This window comes from Microtus pennsylvanicus, chromosome 15, assembly GCF_037038515.1.
Source record: "Microtus pennsylvanicus isolate mMicPen1 chromosome 15, mMicPen1.hap1, whole genome shotgun sequence".
Taxonomy (NCBI): domain Eukaryota; kingdom Metazoa; phylum Chordata; class Mammalia; order Rodentia; family Cricetidae; genus Microtus; species Microtus pennsylvanicus.
In genome coordinates this window covers 11992370-12005603 of record NC_134593.1, presented here as the reverse complement: position 1 = coordinate 12005603, position 13234 = coordinate 11992370, and the positions used below count along the sequence as shown (strand labels likewise).

Below are 13234 nucleotides of genomic sequence, written 5' to 3'. Positions count from 1 at the left end.
ATGATCACTTTCAACATATGTCACAGTGAAGGAACAATGACAAGAGAGCCAGAGCAGAGAAAGAAAAAGTGTGTCACCTTCAACAAAGGTAAGAATTACTCCATCTGTCCTACCTTCCCCGAAGAAGAAGGAATAAGGAAGAGTAAAGATTTTAGATCCCAAAAAGGAGTTAAGGAAAACAAGTATACATCAAGCACTTTCAAGTGTGAAGTATTTTTGTCAAAACATTGCTTATTTCACTTTAATGCTGATATCTGTACAGCCTTTGAATAAATGAGAAAACATCTTTACACAGCACATGTCTTCCATAGTCACATTGCAGCAAATAGGATTGAATCCAGATTCTTCTTGAGTTTTATGACAAATGCCTTGTATTTTGCACTGCATATCGCTAACACATTTCACTGCCACTAAAATGAAATTAAGTCACAAAAAACCTTAATTATTTTCATTAACTAATTTCCTACCTTATGATGTTATTAAATCATCTGAGTTCTTAAATGTCTGTGAAAGTTCTCAGTTTGGAAAGTTTTGGCATACTGTATAATTGTTTTCTTTAGAAATCTCCTACTTTAGGGTGGAAGTGTTTCTTTTACAGTGAATGCATTGATTTTAGGAAGACTTAACAATCCTTATATGTTTTCCTTTTCTTTCTTTTCCTTCTTCCTTTTTCTTGGTCCCTGCCTCCCCTCGTTCCTTCCACCCATCCCTAAATCCCTCCCTCCCTCCCTTCTTTCTTTCTTTTTTTCTTTCTTTCTTTCTTTTCTCTGAAGTGCTAGAGGTTGAACATAAGGCTTTGGGAGCATTGTAGGCAAGCACCCTACCCATTATCTCTGCCTTCTGTTTTTGTTAAATAGAACATGGTAAGGGTGTATATCATTTCCATGCTGCAAAGCATGATTCAAGAATAAAAACTGAAACAAGGAGCTGGAGAGATGGCTCAGAGGTGAAGAGCACTGGCAGCTCTTCCAGAGGTCCTGAGTTCAATTCCCAGCAACCACATGGTGGCTCACAATCATCTGTAATGAGATCTGGTGCCCTCTTCTGGCCTGCAGGAATATATGCAGACAAAACACTGTAGATATAATAAATCTTAAAAAATTGAAACAAAAAGCAGAGTGTAGAAAATGACATCATTCTGTATTTCAAAGAATTGTCTGCTTCTCCATTGAGTCTGGAGAGACTTTGTGGCAGTGGCAGGAACACCACGTAGTATTTACTTTCACCAACTGACATCACAGTGTCTTCTATACCTAAGCTGCCAGTGGCAACCACACTAGGTAGAGAATGCAAAACCCTCTTCCCTCAAGAGGTAAGATGAAGAGAGTCAATATTATTGTAATGGAGACAGCTTTGTGTCACTTTATTATGAAGTTTGCTGTTCATGGCATCTGTGGTGGTGAGAACTGACTGAGGCCTCCTGCATAATAAGCATAGGCTTTCCTACTGAGCCGCAATCCCAGTCCACTAGTTGGTGGCTCAAATGGCTGTCCTGAGACATGGGGGAATGCTTAAAAGGCACACTAAGTTTCCTTGACTTTAAACAAGACAAAAATGAATGATTTCATTTCTTTTTTTGGTTTATTTATGTTTATTTTAGGTTTTTTTTAAGACAGGGTTTTTCTGTATGTATACTTGGAGCCTGCCCTTTAGTGTATTCTCTACACAAGCTTGCCTTGAACTCCCATTGAGCCTCCTGCCTCTGTTTCCAAGCCCTGGGATTAAAGGTATGAGCCACCACTGCCAGCCTCCAATGTTTCATTTCTAAAAGCAAACTGCACGTGAACAGTGAAGGATTGAGTGAGTTTATTGTTTACATATGTAAACTTGTACAATGATCCTATGTCAGAAGGAAGCCCATGGAATTTGCTGCTCCAGTCTCACAGCTGTTTCTCTGATGCTCTTGCACTTGAGGTCGAGCTTGGGGTTATTACTCCCAAGGGAGAGATCTTTCCAGTAATTCATTTCAGGGGAGATGATGCCTGCTATCATGAGCATCCTTTAAGCTGCATATAAGTCTGGGAACACAGATAGAACTAAGGATATTCTTTCCCCAAAGGGAATGAGGAGAGGAAGCTTGATGCCTACCCTCCCTTGAGCTGTTATGTAAAGGTCCCTGTCCCTCTTCTCTTTCTTTCTGCCAGGTTTTATCCTGATACAAAAGACAGAAACAATACATATAGTCCCAGTGGTAGGAATTTGCCTAATAAAATGAACAATTTTAACTAAAAGGCTCAACAAGGTTCTTCGTTTCCCTAAGAACAAAAATATGTATAGGCCCATGGACCTTGTTTTCCATTTTGAATCTATTGTTTTGTTTGTGAGACACAGTTTTATTGTTATATAGTTCTGGCTGTCTTGGGAATCACAGGGTGATTGTTTATTTTTAGGTATTGTGCTTGATAAAGTTAAGTCTTGTTTGATTTGAAATAAACAAAATGGATTAATTCTACATGAACAAATTTCCTAAAAAAGAGTATTTACTCTAGAATAGTCTAGATTAGTCTCAAAAATGGATACTATGTATCTAATCATTTTATATGTTATATTTCTCTAGTGTTGTAACAAATTCATTTTGATTTTTTAGAAGTACATTACAATACCAATAAGAAGCCTTTTTGCAGGTAAGGTTTAAGAATACAATTATACTAAGGAAATTCCAAGATAACAAGCCAATTATTGGTTGTATTCTCAGATAGATACTGATTTATACACTCAATTTTTGCTTTGTCTTACAATCCCCATAGTATTATCAATGTATTTTAGCCAGAAATATAGTTGTTTTTAGATCGTGGACATGAGTTGTATACTCAACCATCATGTCCAAGTACCAATTCTGCGTTTTGGAAAATGAGCCTACTGATGATAACCACACTCACTATGTCCATCTGACACTTAGTGCCTTTTCAAATTTTTTCTGAAATCAGCTAGTGAACTAGATCTTCATCGCATTTGTCATTCTGAGAACTGAGAGGATTTTGGATCATTCTGCATTATCACACAGTATTACAAGAAGCCAACAAATTACTTTCTTCCTTTGACACCATCTCCACATGCAGAGGCCCTTTTGTTCTGCGTAGGACCCTTTCATAGATGGTGGAAGATCCCGTGCCTTCCTCCTACCACAGTGCTCCATCCATCACTTCTCCATTCCTGTGAGCTGTTTTCTACAGTAATGAAGTCTCTGGATCTCAGTAGATTATCTGGATGTAGAGAGCCAAACTGTGGCATGTTTACTCTTTATGTGTCTATAAAAGGGGCTTTGTCTTCCCCATCAGTAGGACATGAACATAGAGTAAACGGCCCCTTCTGTCAGTGATCTGCTATCTCAGACACTGATTTGGCAGAAAATTAAAGGTGGTATGTCAAGCTAGTTCTGTGCTCATCTTAATTGATTACTTCCATAATAGAGGACAATTGTGTTATCATTTGTGGGAACATGTATCATAAAGCATTTGATACACATTAGTAAATTGCTTATTACTAATTATTAATAAATTACTCCAAGTTAAAAGGTCCAAAGTGTAGATAAATTACCGTAGCTACAACTGTTCAAAGACACACCTTGTAAAAACCATGTTCTCTTCTACTAGGAATTCTAAACTGTCTCAAGCTAATAACCCGAAATTATCCACTGAGTTTTATTGTTGTTTGTTCATATTTTTATCTCATTAAGTTAATAGCAATGCTCATTTGGCATAGGAACAGGCCGATTGTGGTTTCAAGATTCACTCATGAATGGACTACTAAGGGACAGCCTGAGCATAGCCTAGGCCATGGTATCTTGTCAGAGTGCTAGCAGAAGCAGGAATCTATTCTATGGTCCACAAACAAACCTTGTGAGAGATAGCATCACAAGCATTGAGAGCCCACAAAGTAACCTGAGAGAGAGGGGTTCTGTGATGCTCTAGGAGCAGATGATGACATGACAAGTGGAATCGGGGTACTCATTACATTGAGCACAAGAGTGACCATCAGTTACTACAATTTTAAAAAATGTGCTAGAAAGAAACTACTGTCTTTGTGTTTTCTTTCTCTCTCTCTGTCTCTCTTTCTCTTTCTATCTCTGTCTGTCTTTCTCTCTTTCTCTCCCTCGTGTGTTTCTATGCTTTCGATGGACTAATTTCTGTTGACTAAATCTTTCCTTTCTTTCACATGGGAAAAGTTTTAAAAAAGTGTCTCCAAACCTAATCAACTGATTGAAGGACAAGTTAATGCTTGACTGTAAATCTCTAATGTATGTTAGGAAATCAGACAGCAAGTAATCAAAGCATTTGGTAAATGTTCTTGTATGAATATTAAAATATTACATTTTAAAATATGCAACAGCAGCATACGACCACCTGGAGAGCTGAAACCAATACTTAAGAAGTCTCTTCAGATCAGTGGAGGTAAGAGTAATCATGAATACTTTGCTGCTACTTCCCTAGTTTCAATAGCAACTTAATTCATTCAAAAAAGGAACAAAGTAAATAAGATATAAATGTAATTTCATTTATTAAAATTTGCTTCCTAATGTTCTTCACATTCAAAATTATTTCAGAAATGATTTTCTGAGAAATTTCAGCATCAAACTATATTATCTGAACCATGTTTATTTATTTAACATGAGCCTCTGATGCACACAGTATCTTTGTATAAATAAAAGGACCTCTAACTAGTCCACAGTATGTGTCCTATAGAATTATGTGACAGCAATTTTGCTTGTTATAAAATGAATTTTTCTTTCATTTTTTCTGATAAATATATTACATTTATGCTACATATATATTAGTGTCAATGAAAGGTGATCATGCAAAAAACAGAAATACAGTATTCAATTACTTTCATTAAGGATTTTGAGAACTAAATTAACTACATTTTTATGGGTTTTGTTCCTTTCTATAATTTCTCTACTTGGACATATTAGAAAATTCACATATGGTTTTATGTTTATCTTTAATTATCTGCTATTTAATCTGACTATTTCTTGGCATAAGAAATAATAGGCTTGGTCAACTTTTTTAAAAACTGGACTTTGAATCCTTTGGCAGTGCTGCAGATTGAACATTGCCATTCTAAGCATTCTAGACTAGCGCTCGCCCTAATGGCTATACCGCCAGCACCTTTTTCCTTTGGTTTTATTAGTGTAGGATATGGTGATACTTGGTTTATATGCTGATAGACATAATTTCCAGAACAATTCACCACAGTAGGAGGAAGGCTGAGAAAAGAGCATCATTCTGCAGGGGACAGCACTGACTGGTCCACTGAGTCTGGATAAGATTCTAAGAGTGGGAGGAACACTACAGAGTTTGGGCTCTCCGCTGTCACCACAGTGTCTTCACACCTACCTTGCCTATAGAGAGCACAGCATCAAGTGAATAGGAGTACATGGAGTGTAGAGGGTCTGAAAGACTTTATTGAAAAGAGTCAGTATTATTGTAATGTGGGTGACTGTCCTTTACATTATTTCCACACTAAATTTCCTTTGTGGTGACGATGGTTGATGGAGGTCTCTCACATGCTAAGCCTCACTGGCAGTCCATTTGTTGGTGGGACAAATGCTCTGCCTCAGCCATAGGCAATGCCAAGGAGGTTATACTGCAGTTCCCATACTGTGAATGAAATAAGCAAAAATTTGCTTTATTCCTTTGTAGAGGGCGGGCTGTTAGCATGCAGTGAAAGCTGCTCACTTGAAGCTGTGTATGTGTGGACACAAACGTTTCCTGTGAGGTACTACTCCCATGGAATTGCTGCTTTTTCCCCATGTTTCTTCCATGCTTCTCGCCCTGGAGATACAGTTCAGGGTGCATAACTACTGCAGGGGGCTTTCCCATAGCTCTTACCATGGGAGGTGATAGCAGCTAGTGCTGAGCTTCTTTGCATTGCCCGTTAGCGAGGGACCAGAAGCTAGAACTGAGGGGCTTCTGCAGCTTCCTCAGAAGCACTTGAGGAGAGTACACACAATGCCCCCCCCTCTCTCTCTGTAGCTTTGCCACCCTGGCATCTGGAAATTCTTTGCCCTTGGTCTACCTGTGTTTCTTAACTTTTGCTATGCTGCAAAGAGCGGTCCTCATAGACTTAGCTTCCCTGTGTCTGGAATTTTCATCTTCAACGAAATAAGTTCAACTTAATCTTTAGAGAGGCTCTTTTCACAATTCTCCTAACACCACTAGTCCAGAGACAAATCCAGCAGCAGCAACACTGTGCTACCAATTAACATTTCAGCTTGTGATATTGATTCTGGTTAAGATGTCAGTTTCTCTGATAATTCTCATGATCATAGGTATTTTGTATACCAATTTATTATTAGTATCGACTTTTGATAAAATTGTCTCTGTATTTTAAACATACAAATAAATGTAAATTAAGAGTTATCCTTGTTTATATTGTCTATAAATCAGTATTCACCTTGAAGGCTACACAGATTCAAAGTATATGTAGTAACGAAGCATTGGCCTTGGCATTCAATGCTCTTTTTTCTACATTTGCTTATAATATATTTTGCCTTTCTACTCTGTAGATAATGGAAGAAATCAAGACCAAATCCCACTCAGGTAAGAATGTCTGGATTTTAAATACAGTATGTAGAGAATATAAAGTTCAGAAGCTGGCACCAAGTTTTCCTCTGTGTAAGACAATTTTAGCTTCTTGATTTTTTGCTAATGAAAGCTGAATTATGCCTCAGATACAGTGTGCAATGCTGTTAGGACTCCCTGTCTGTGGCGGTGATTCAGCAGATAAAATGCTGGCTGTGCATATGGGAAAATGGGAGATGGATGCCCAGGGTCCACATGAGGCCTGTTAGTCTTGTGCGCTTCTAAAATCCTGGTGAGATTGCAGGTGGAGACAGAGCATACTCTCACATTTTCTGGATGTCTTGCCTGGATTGCTAGCCTGGGGCTTGCATTCATGAATGAGATTCAGTCATATAACTAAGGCTGAGGGTGAGGGTCGACACCCAAGTCTGTACTCCAGTCACCACACCTATACACTGGCACGTATTTATCTGAAATCATACATACTTACAAATACACTGCACATAACATGCAGTTACATATATGTAAAAATATTAGTTTTCAGGCTGTTAATCCTGTTTACTAGTATGTTTGGGACAAGGTGTCTGCTGGGAAGAGTGTGGGCAAAACTCTCCCAGACTTTGCTGAGAAAATCACCTCAGAATGGCCTTATAGACATGCTTCTGTTTAGCAGGTTTATTTCCCTCTTAATGAGTTCCACCTCTGTGGTGAATCCCTAGGTAGGTGGAAGTTACAAAAAGAAAGTGTTTGTTCCAGAGTTTGCCAGTAAAAACCCTGAAATTAGGAACTTGTAGCTGTAGCTCAGATGAATCAAAGCTGAGGGGACAGTGTTGCTCCCTAGTGTCCTATAAAATGACTCAGAAATACTCTTGAGTATAAAGAGTTTCAACATATGCATGTGGACACACTATCAAATCTTCAAGGCCCCAAAATATGATGACTTCTGAGATAGATGGCAACTTAATGCTTAGACATAGAGTACATTTCATGTTTTCACAAAGCAACTCTTTGAAGAGAGTGCTATGAAATGAAATGCCTAATTTTTTTTTTTTTTTACAAAAAACAGGCCATGGTACTTTAGGTTTAGGGGAACAAATGAAATAGGAGCATTAAGTGCTCAAAACAATCAGTTACTGCAAGCATCATAACAAGTGTGTGCAAAACTCGCCATTTCCCCCTCTTATGTGATTGGATGTGTGTGTGTGTGTGTGTGTGTGTGTGTGTGTGTGTGTGTGTGTGTTGCATGTGTGCATGTGTCTGTGCCTTTTGCGTGCTTTGAATATTTTTTTGTGCAGACATGAGGGAAAGAGGAGGATATTGGTGTCTTGCATCATTCTCTAACTTATCCACTTGACATAAGATCTCTGACTGACCCTCAAGCTGGTCTGGCAGCCATCAAGCCCAATTGGTAACCTGTTCCACCCACAGTACTGGGCTACATGTGCATGTGTCCATGCCCAGTTTTTTATGTGGATGCTGAGGATTCAAACTCAGGTTGATCTGTGTTGGCAGCAAACATTCTTATTGACTGAGCCATCTCCCAAACCACTGGCTTTTTAAATTTTCATTTTTAAATAGAACTATGAGTGAGTCTTCACTAAATGTTACATAGATTGAGACAAGTTGAAACTGCCAAAGCAAAAACTTTTTAAAACGGGGGTCAACGTTGAATTACATAAATGCAAAAATGTCACTTAGTGCACAGATAACAAATCTTTCAAGACAGATGCTCTAAGGACCAAATTCACCCCTCACTGCATGTTTTTACTCTAAAGGCTCTCTGAAAACCCTCATGTTACAACAGAGGACACGGCCACTGCCTCTGCTATTAAGGTAAAATTCTCCTTTGTGAAATTTGTTTCCTTATGAATTTTGTTAAAATGCAGCAGTACTCTACCTATCACAGTTTTATATGGAAATTTGGTCAGAGAAAAGTGTTTGGTATCAGTGAACCATCCTTTCTATAAATTCCAGTGAGCAGTAAGTCCTTGCAGATAGCAGTGGCCCAATAAGAGAATGAACTGGAAACACAGGGAGGGGAAGATTGAGTGCAGTTCTCATATATTAGAAGATGCCTGGTGCTTGATCAAGGATGGTTTGCAGAAATAGATACACATTAGACTGATTTTAAAAACAACTGTGGTGATACATCTGAATACAGTTTAGAGGGTCCGGTTATTGTAGTGGTCCAGGCATCACCCAGGTGCCTTTTCTCTCAGCATAATTGCAGGTAGGTTTTCTCTTCCCTTGGATATTTCTATTTCAGGATCACAGATAAAAGCATCTCCTCTGTTTGTCTCTTTTCTTCTGTGTTTACATTAGCAAGAAATTTTGGAAATTTAGCTATTTGTAATCTGTTCAACCAAGTTTTCATTATGAAGAGATTACAGTCTGTTTTCTGTTTGATTCCACTAGGAGGATATTGACAACTCTTCCTCCAGGTACACGGTAAGTATTTTTCCCCAATTAGCCAGCACTTGTAGATGTGAAGATTCAATACCATATAGTAACACCTTGGTTTCTGGATATTTGCTCTGTATTTGACAATAATATATATTCTGATTCTTTGTATCATGTTCACCTATTTAAAATATCTTAGGGTTATACTTAGCATTTATGTGCTCATAGTAAAGTTACCTCATTACTGTGATCTGCTGGAGGTTAGGAATCCTGTTTGTAACCTGGAGCCTTAGAGTAAGTGTTGTGTGAATCAGAAGTTGAATATTAATGACTTTTGAATGGGACTCAGCAGAAAAATGGGTTTCTATAAAGCAGTTTCATAGATACTATGATATGGAGGACACTAGTAAGTGAGAGTATATTTATAAGTTGAAAATAATATACATTTTGCCTCCCAAACAGAAGAGAAACACTGATGAAGGGGGGCTATTAAAAGTAATCATCATCTCAAATAAGATTCAGAAAGTTTAAAATATAGTGAGTTAAGTTTAGTCTCAATCACAGGGAAAGGCCAAATTTCAAATTCATGATTTTCTCAATCTAGCTAGTACGGAATAAAGTAGTTTTGATATTGTGCACCCCAAATCAAGAGTTCATTTCCTAATCAAACTAGGAAAATTGATCCTCTGTCTTTTCCTTGCAGATCATAGAGAAACAAAGTTTGTATTTCAAAAAGAACGCTGCAATGAAGAAGCAGGACCAAGCAGGTCTTAGCAAATCAAAATCAATGATAGACCTAAGTACTCTGGGAGAGGCACAGCCTGACTTCTCTAAAAAGAAATCATGCATGATGGTAATTCCTATTAATTTAAAAAGTAACATATTTGCCTGTGAGGAGAATGTTGACTTTGTGTTTCTGAGTTTGTATAGTTGCAAATCATGTCAGAGAAGACAAAGCCTTGAACATACCTTTCACCTCCGTCATACTCACATTCCTATGAATACCCATGCTAGCCTGTCCCCTTCTAAGACAGTAGTTCTCAATATTCCTTATGCTGTGAACATTCAACACAATTTCTCATGTGGTGATCCTAACCGTAAAATGATTTTTGCTGCTCCTTCATAACTGTAATTTTGCTAATGTGATGAATCATAATGCTGATATCTGTGTTTCCACATGGCCTTAGATGATCTTTGTAAAAAGGTCCTAGGATCCCCAAATGGGTTCACAGCTTTAGAATCCCTGTTCTAAGGTGTAAGTGATAGCAAATTAGACTATGGAAACAAAAATCAGAAAGTGAGTAACTTTTATCACAGTTGTGGAGGACTCATGAAATACAGAGAATAAAAAATAAAGACTCCTGGAGTCGTTACTGTCAACGTGAGTGCACATAACATACATACAATGTTTTAAACTGACTTATTTTATGTGTATAAATATTTTGCATGCATTCTCTCCATTCACCTTGTGTGTGTGCTGCCCACAGACACCCAAGACAGCATTCGATCTTCTGGAATTGGTGTTCCAGATGGTTGTCAGCATATGTGTGGGTGCTCGAATCTAGTCCAGGTCTCTGCAAGAGGAACAAGTGTCATAAACTACTGAGCCATCTTTCCAGTTCCCAGAATGAATCTGTTTGGTACACAAAAAGAGTATATCATCAGTGGAAATGAGTAGTCAGTCTCAGGATGTTTACTAAACTGCTAGCCCTAGGCCACTTTGACACACTGAAATCTAGAGAACACAGAGGCAGCACAAAGAGCAATAGGAGGCTGGGCATGTTGGTGCACACCTTTAATCCCTGTAATCAGGAAGCAGAGGCTGACTGTTCTCTGTCAGTTCAAGGACACCCTGGTCTCTATTTATTTGAAGGAAGGGGGGAGGCAAGGAACATGTGCACCAAGCAGAAGTGTGGAGGTCAAAGGATAATGTATATAGGAGTAAGTTTTCTCATTTCAGGCTCAGGTATCAAATTCAAGTTGTCAGTCATGCTGGCAAGTGCCTTCATCCATTTAGCCATCACACTGGCTCTCTGATTTACACTTGGACTGAAATTTTGTAGCACTCACACACACCACCAGCACCACCCGCACCACCACCACCACCACCAAACAAGAGAAAAAGCGTGACAGAGAGAGAAGGGATATCATGTGTTTGAATACTTTGTTACAATTTAGGAGATTGGTTAACCTTTGGGATGGGATTTGGTCTGGTTAGCAGAAGGTTGTCTGTGGTGGGTCTTAATGGTTATCACTACTTCTGGAATCAGTTCTGAGTTGTCTCCTTCCCTGTCTACCAGCATGTGAGAAGCAATAGACCATTGCCACAGACAAAGCTTCCCTGTTGGCTTTCCCTACTTCAACTGCTGCAGGGAAAGTCAGTCAGTTAGAGCAGGGAAGGCAAACAGTAGTTCCCTGTAGCCATGAGCCTTTCTCCCTTGCTTAAATAATCTCTGTCAGATATTTTGTCACAGCAACTATAAAAGTAATAGCCTTCGTTGTTTTTTACTTATTTATTTTACTTTTTCTTTTATTCTTTAAGACAATCTTTTTTATTTTACATACCAATCCCAATTCGCTCTCCCTCCCTTCTACCTGCTCTCCCAACTGCCCACCACTCCACTCCACACTACCCCACTCCCCATTCATTCCTCATAGAGGATGAGGTCTCCCATGGGGAGTCAACAAAGTCTGTCAGATCCCTTGAGGCAGGACTAAGGCTATCCTCCCTGTATCTAGGCTGAGCAAAGTATCCCTCCATAGAGAATGGGTTCCAAAAAGCTAGTTCACACACTAGGGGTAAATAAATACTGGACCCACTGCCAGTGGACTAACAAAACTGACCAAACCATATGACTGTCACCCACATTCAGAGGGCCTAGTTTGGTCCTGTGCCAGTTCCCTAGTTGTCAGTCAGGAGCCAGTGAGCTCCCACAGCCTTGGGTCAGCTGTTTCTGCAGGGTTTTTTTTTCTATAATCGACCTCATATTTGATCACAAAGCAAATCTCAACAGATTAATAAAAGTGGAAATAACCCTGTGTCTTATTGGATCACCTATGGGTTAAAGTTAGAATTCAACAACACTAATTGCAAAAATTCTACATACTCATAGAAATTGAACAATTCTCAACAGAATTATCCCTGGATCAAGGAAAAATAAAGGAAGCCTTCCTAGAATTTAATGAAAATGAATGCATGACATACCCAATTCTTTGGGATACTTTGAAAGCAGTACTAACAGGAAAATTCATTGCACTAAGTGCCTACATAAAGAACCTGGAGAAATCTCACACTAGCATCTTAATAGCACACCTGAAAGCTCTAGAACAAAAAGGGGAGTCTCACCCAGGAGGAGTAGATACCAGGAAATTATCAATTTGAGGACTAAAATCAATAAAATAGAAACAAGCCGGGCGGTGGTGGCTCACGCCTTTAATCCCAGCACTCGGGAGGCAGAAGCAGACGGATCTCTGTGAGTTCGAGGCCAACCTGGTCTACAAGAGCTAGTTCCAGGACAGGAACCAAAAGCTACGGAGAAACTCTGTCTCGAAAATCAAAAAAGAAATAAAATAAAATAAAATAGAAACAAAGTAAATGAAACAAAGAGTCAATGTGACAAAGAAATGGGTTTTTGAGAAAATCAGCAAGATAGACAAACCCTTATTCAAACTAATCAAAAGAAAGACAAAATCCAAATTAATCAGAAATAAAAAGGGGGACATAACATCAGACACTGAGGAAATCCAGAGAATTATCTGGTCATATTTCAAAAATATGTATTTGAGAAAAGTGGAAAATGTAAAGGAAATGGACAATTTTCTTTTGTGTTTTAAACCTTCAGAAGGTAAAAACAAGCAGAAGAGCTCGCTCTGTTTGTATCCCCTACTTAACCAATTGCCAGTTTCCATTACAAATGGATAACAACAAGCTGGGCAGTGGTGGCCCACGCCTTTAATCCCAGCACTTGGGAGGCAGAGGCAGGCAGATCTCTGTGAGTTTGAGACCAGCCTGATCTACAAGAGCTAGTTCCAGGACAGGCTCCAAAACCACAGAGAAACCCTGTCTCGAAAAAGCAAAAAAAAAAAAAATAAAATAAAATAAAAATTAAACAACAACAAAAAAAAACAAATGGCTAACAACTAGCTAGTTACCTTGAAGCATCTAAATTCAGCAATAGGAGAGATGGGAGCAGACATGACTTAATTATGACACTTAATAAAACCATTAGTAACTGTAATTTTAATATTGTCAGAACCAAACTCAAAAGTTCTTTCTTTTAAGCTTAATCCAACTTGGTTTCTAAATTAATATT

General features: G+C 38.6%; 1 protein-coding gene across 1 annotated transcript in view; it reads left to right on the top strand.

The window, feature by feature from the left end:
- Nucleotides 1-13234, top strand: part of LOC142836073 (uncharacterized) — a 78300-nt gene that overhangs the window by 64035 nt on the left and 1031 nt on the right. The window contains exons 9-15 of the mRNA XM_075950093.1: nt 27-88; nt 2588-2624; nt 4330-4391; nt 6506-6539; nt 8297-8354; nt 8937-8969; nt 9625-9774. Coding sequence (XP_075806208.1) covers nt 27-88; nt 2588-2624; nt 4330-4391; nt 6506-6539; nt 8297-8354; nt 8937-8969; nt 9625-9774 — 436 coding nt within the window. The remainder of the gene's footprint in view (nt 1-26; nt 89-2587; nt 2625-4329; nt 4392-6505; nt 6540-8296; nt 8355-8936; nt 8970-9624; nt 9775-13234) is intronic.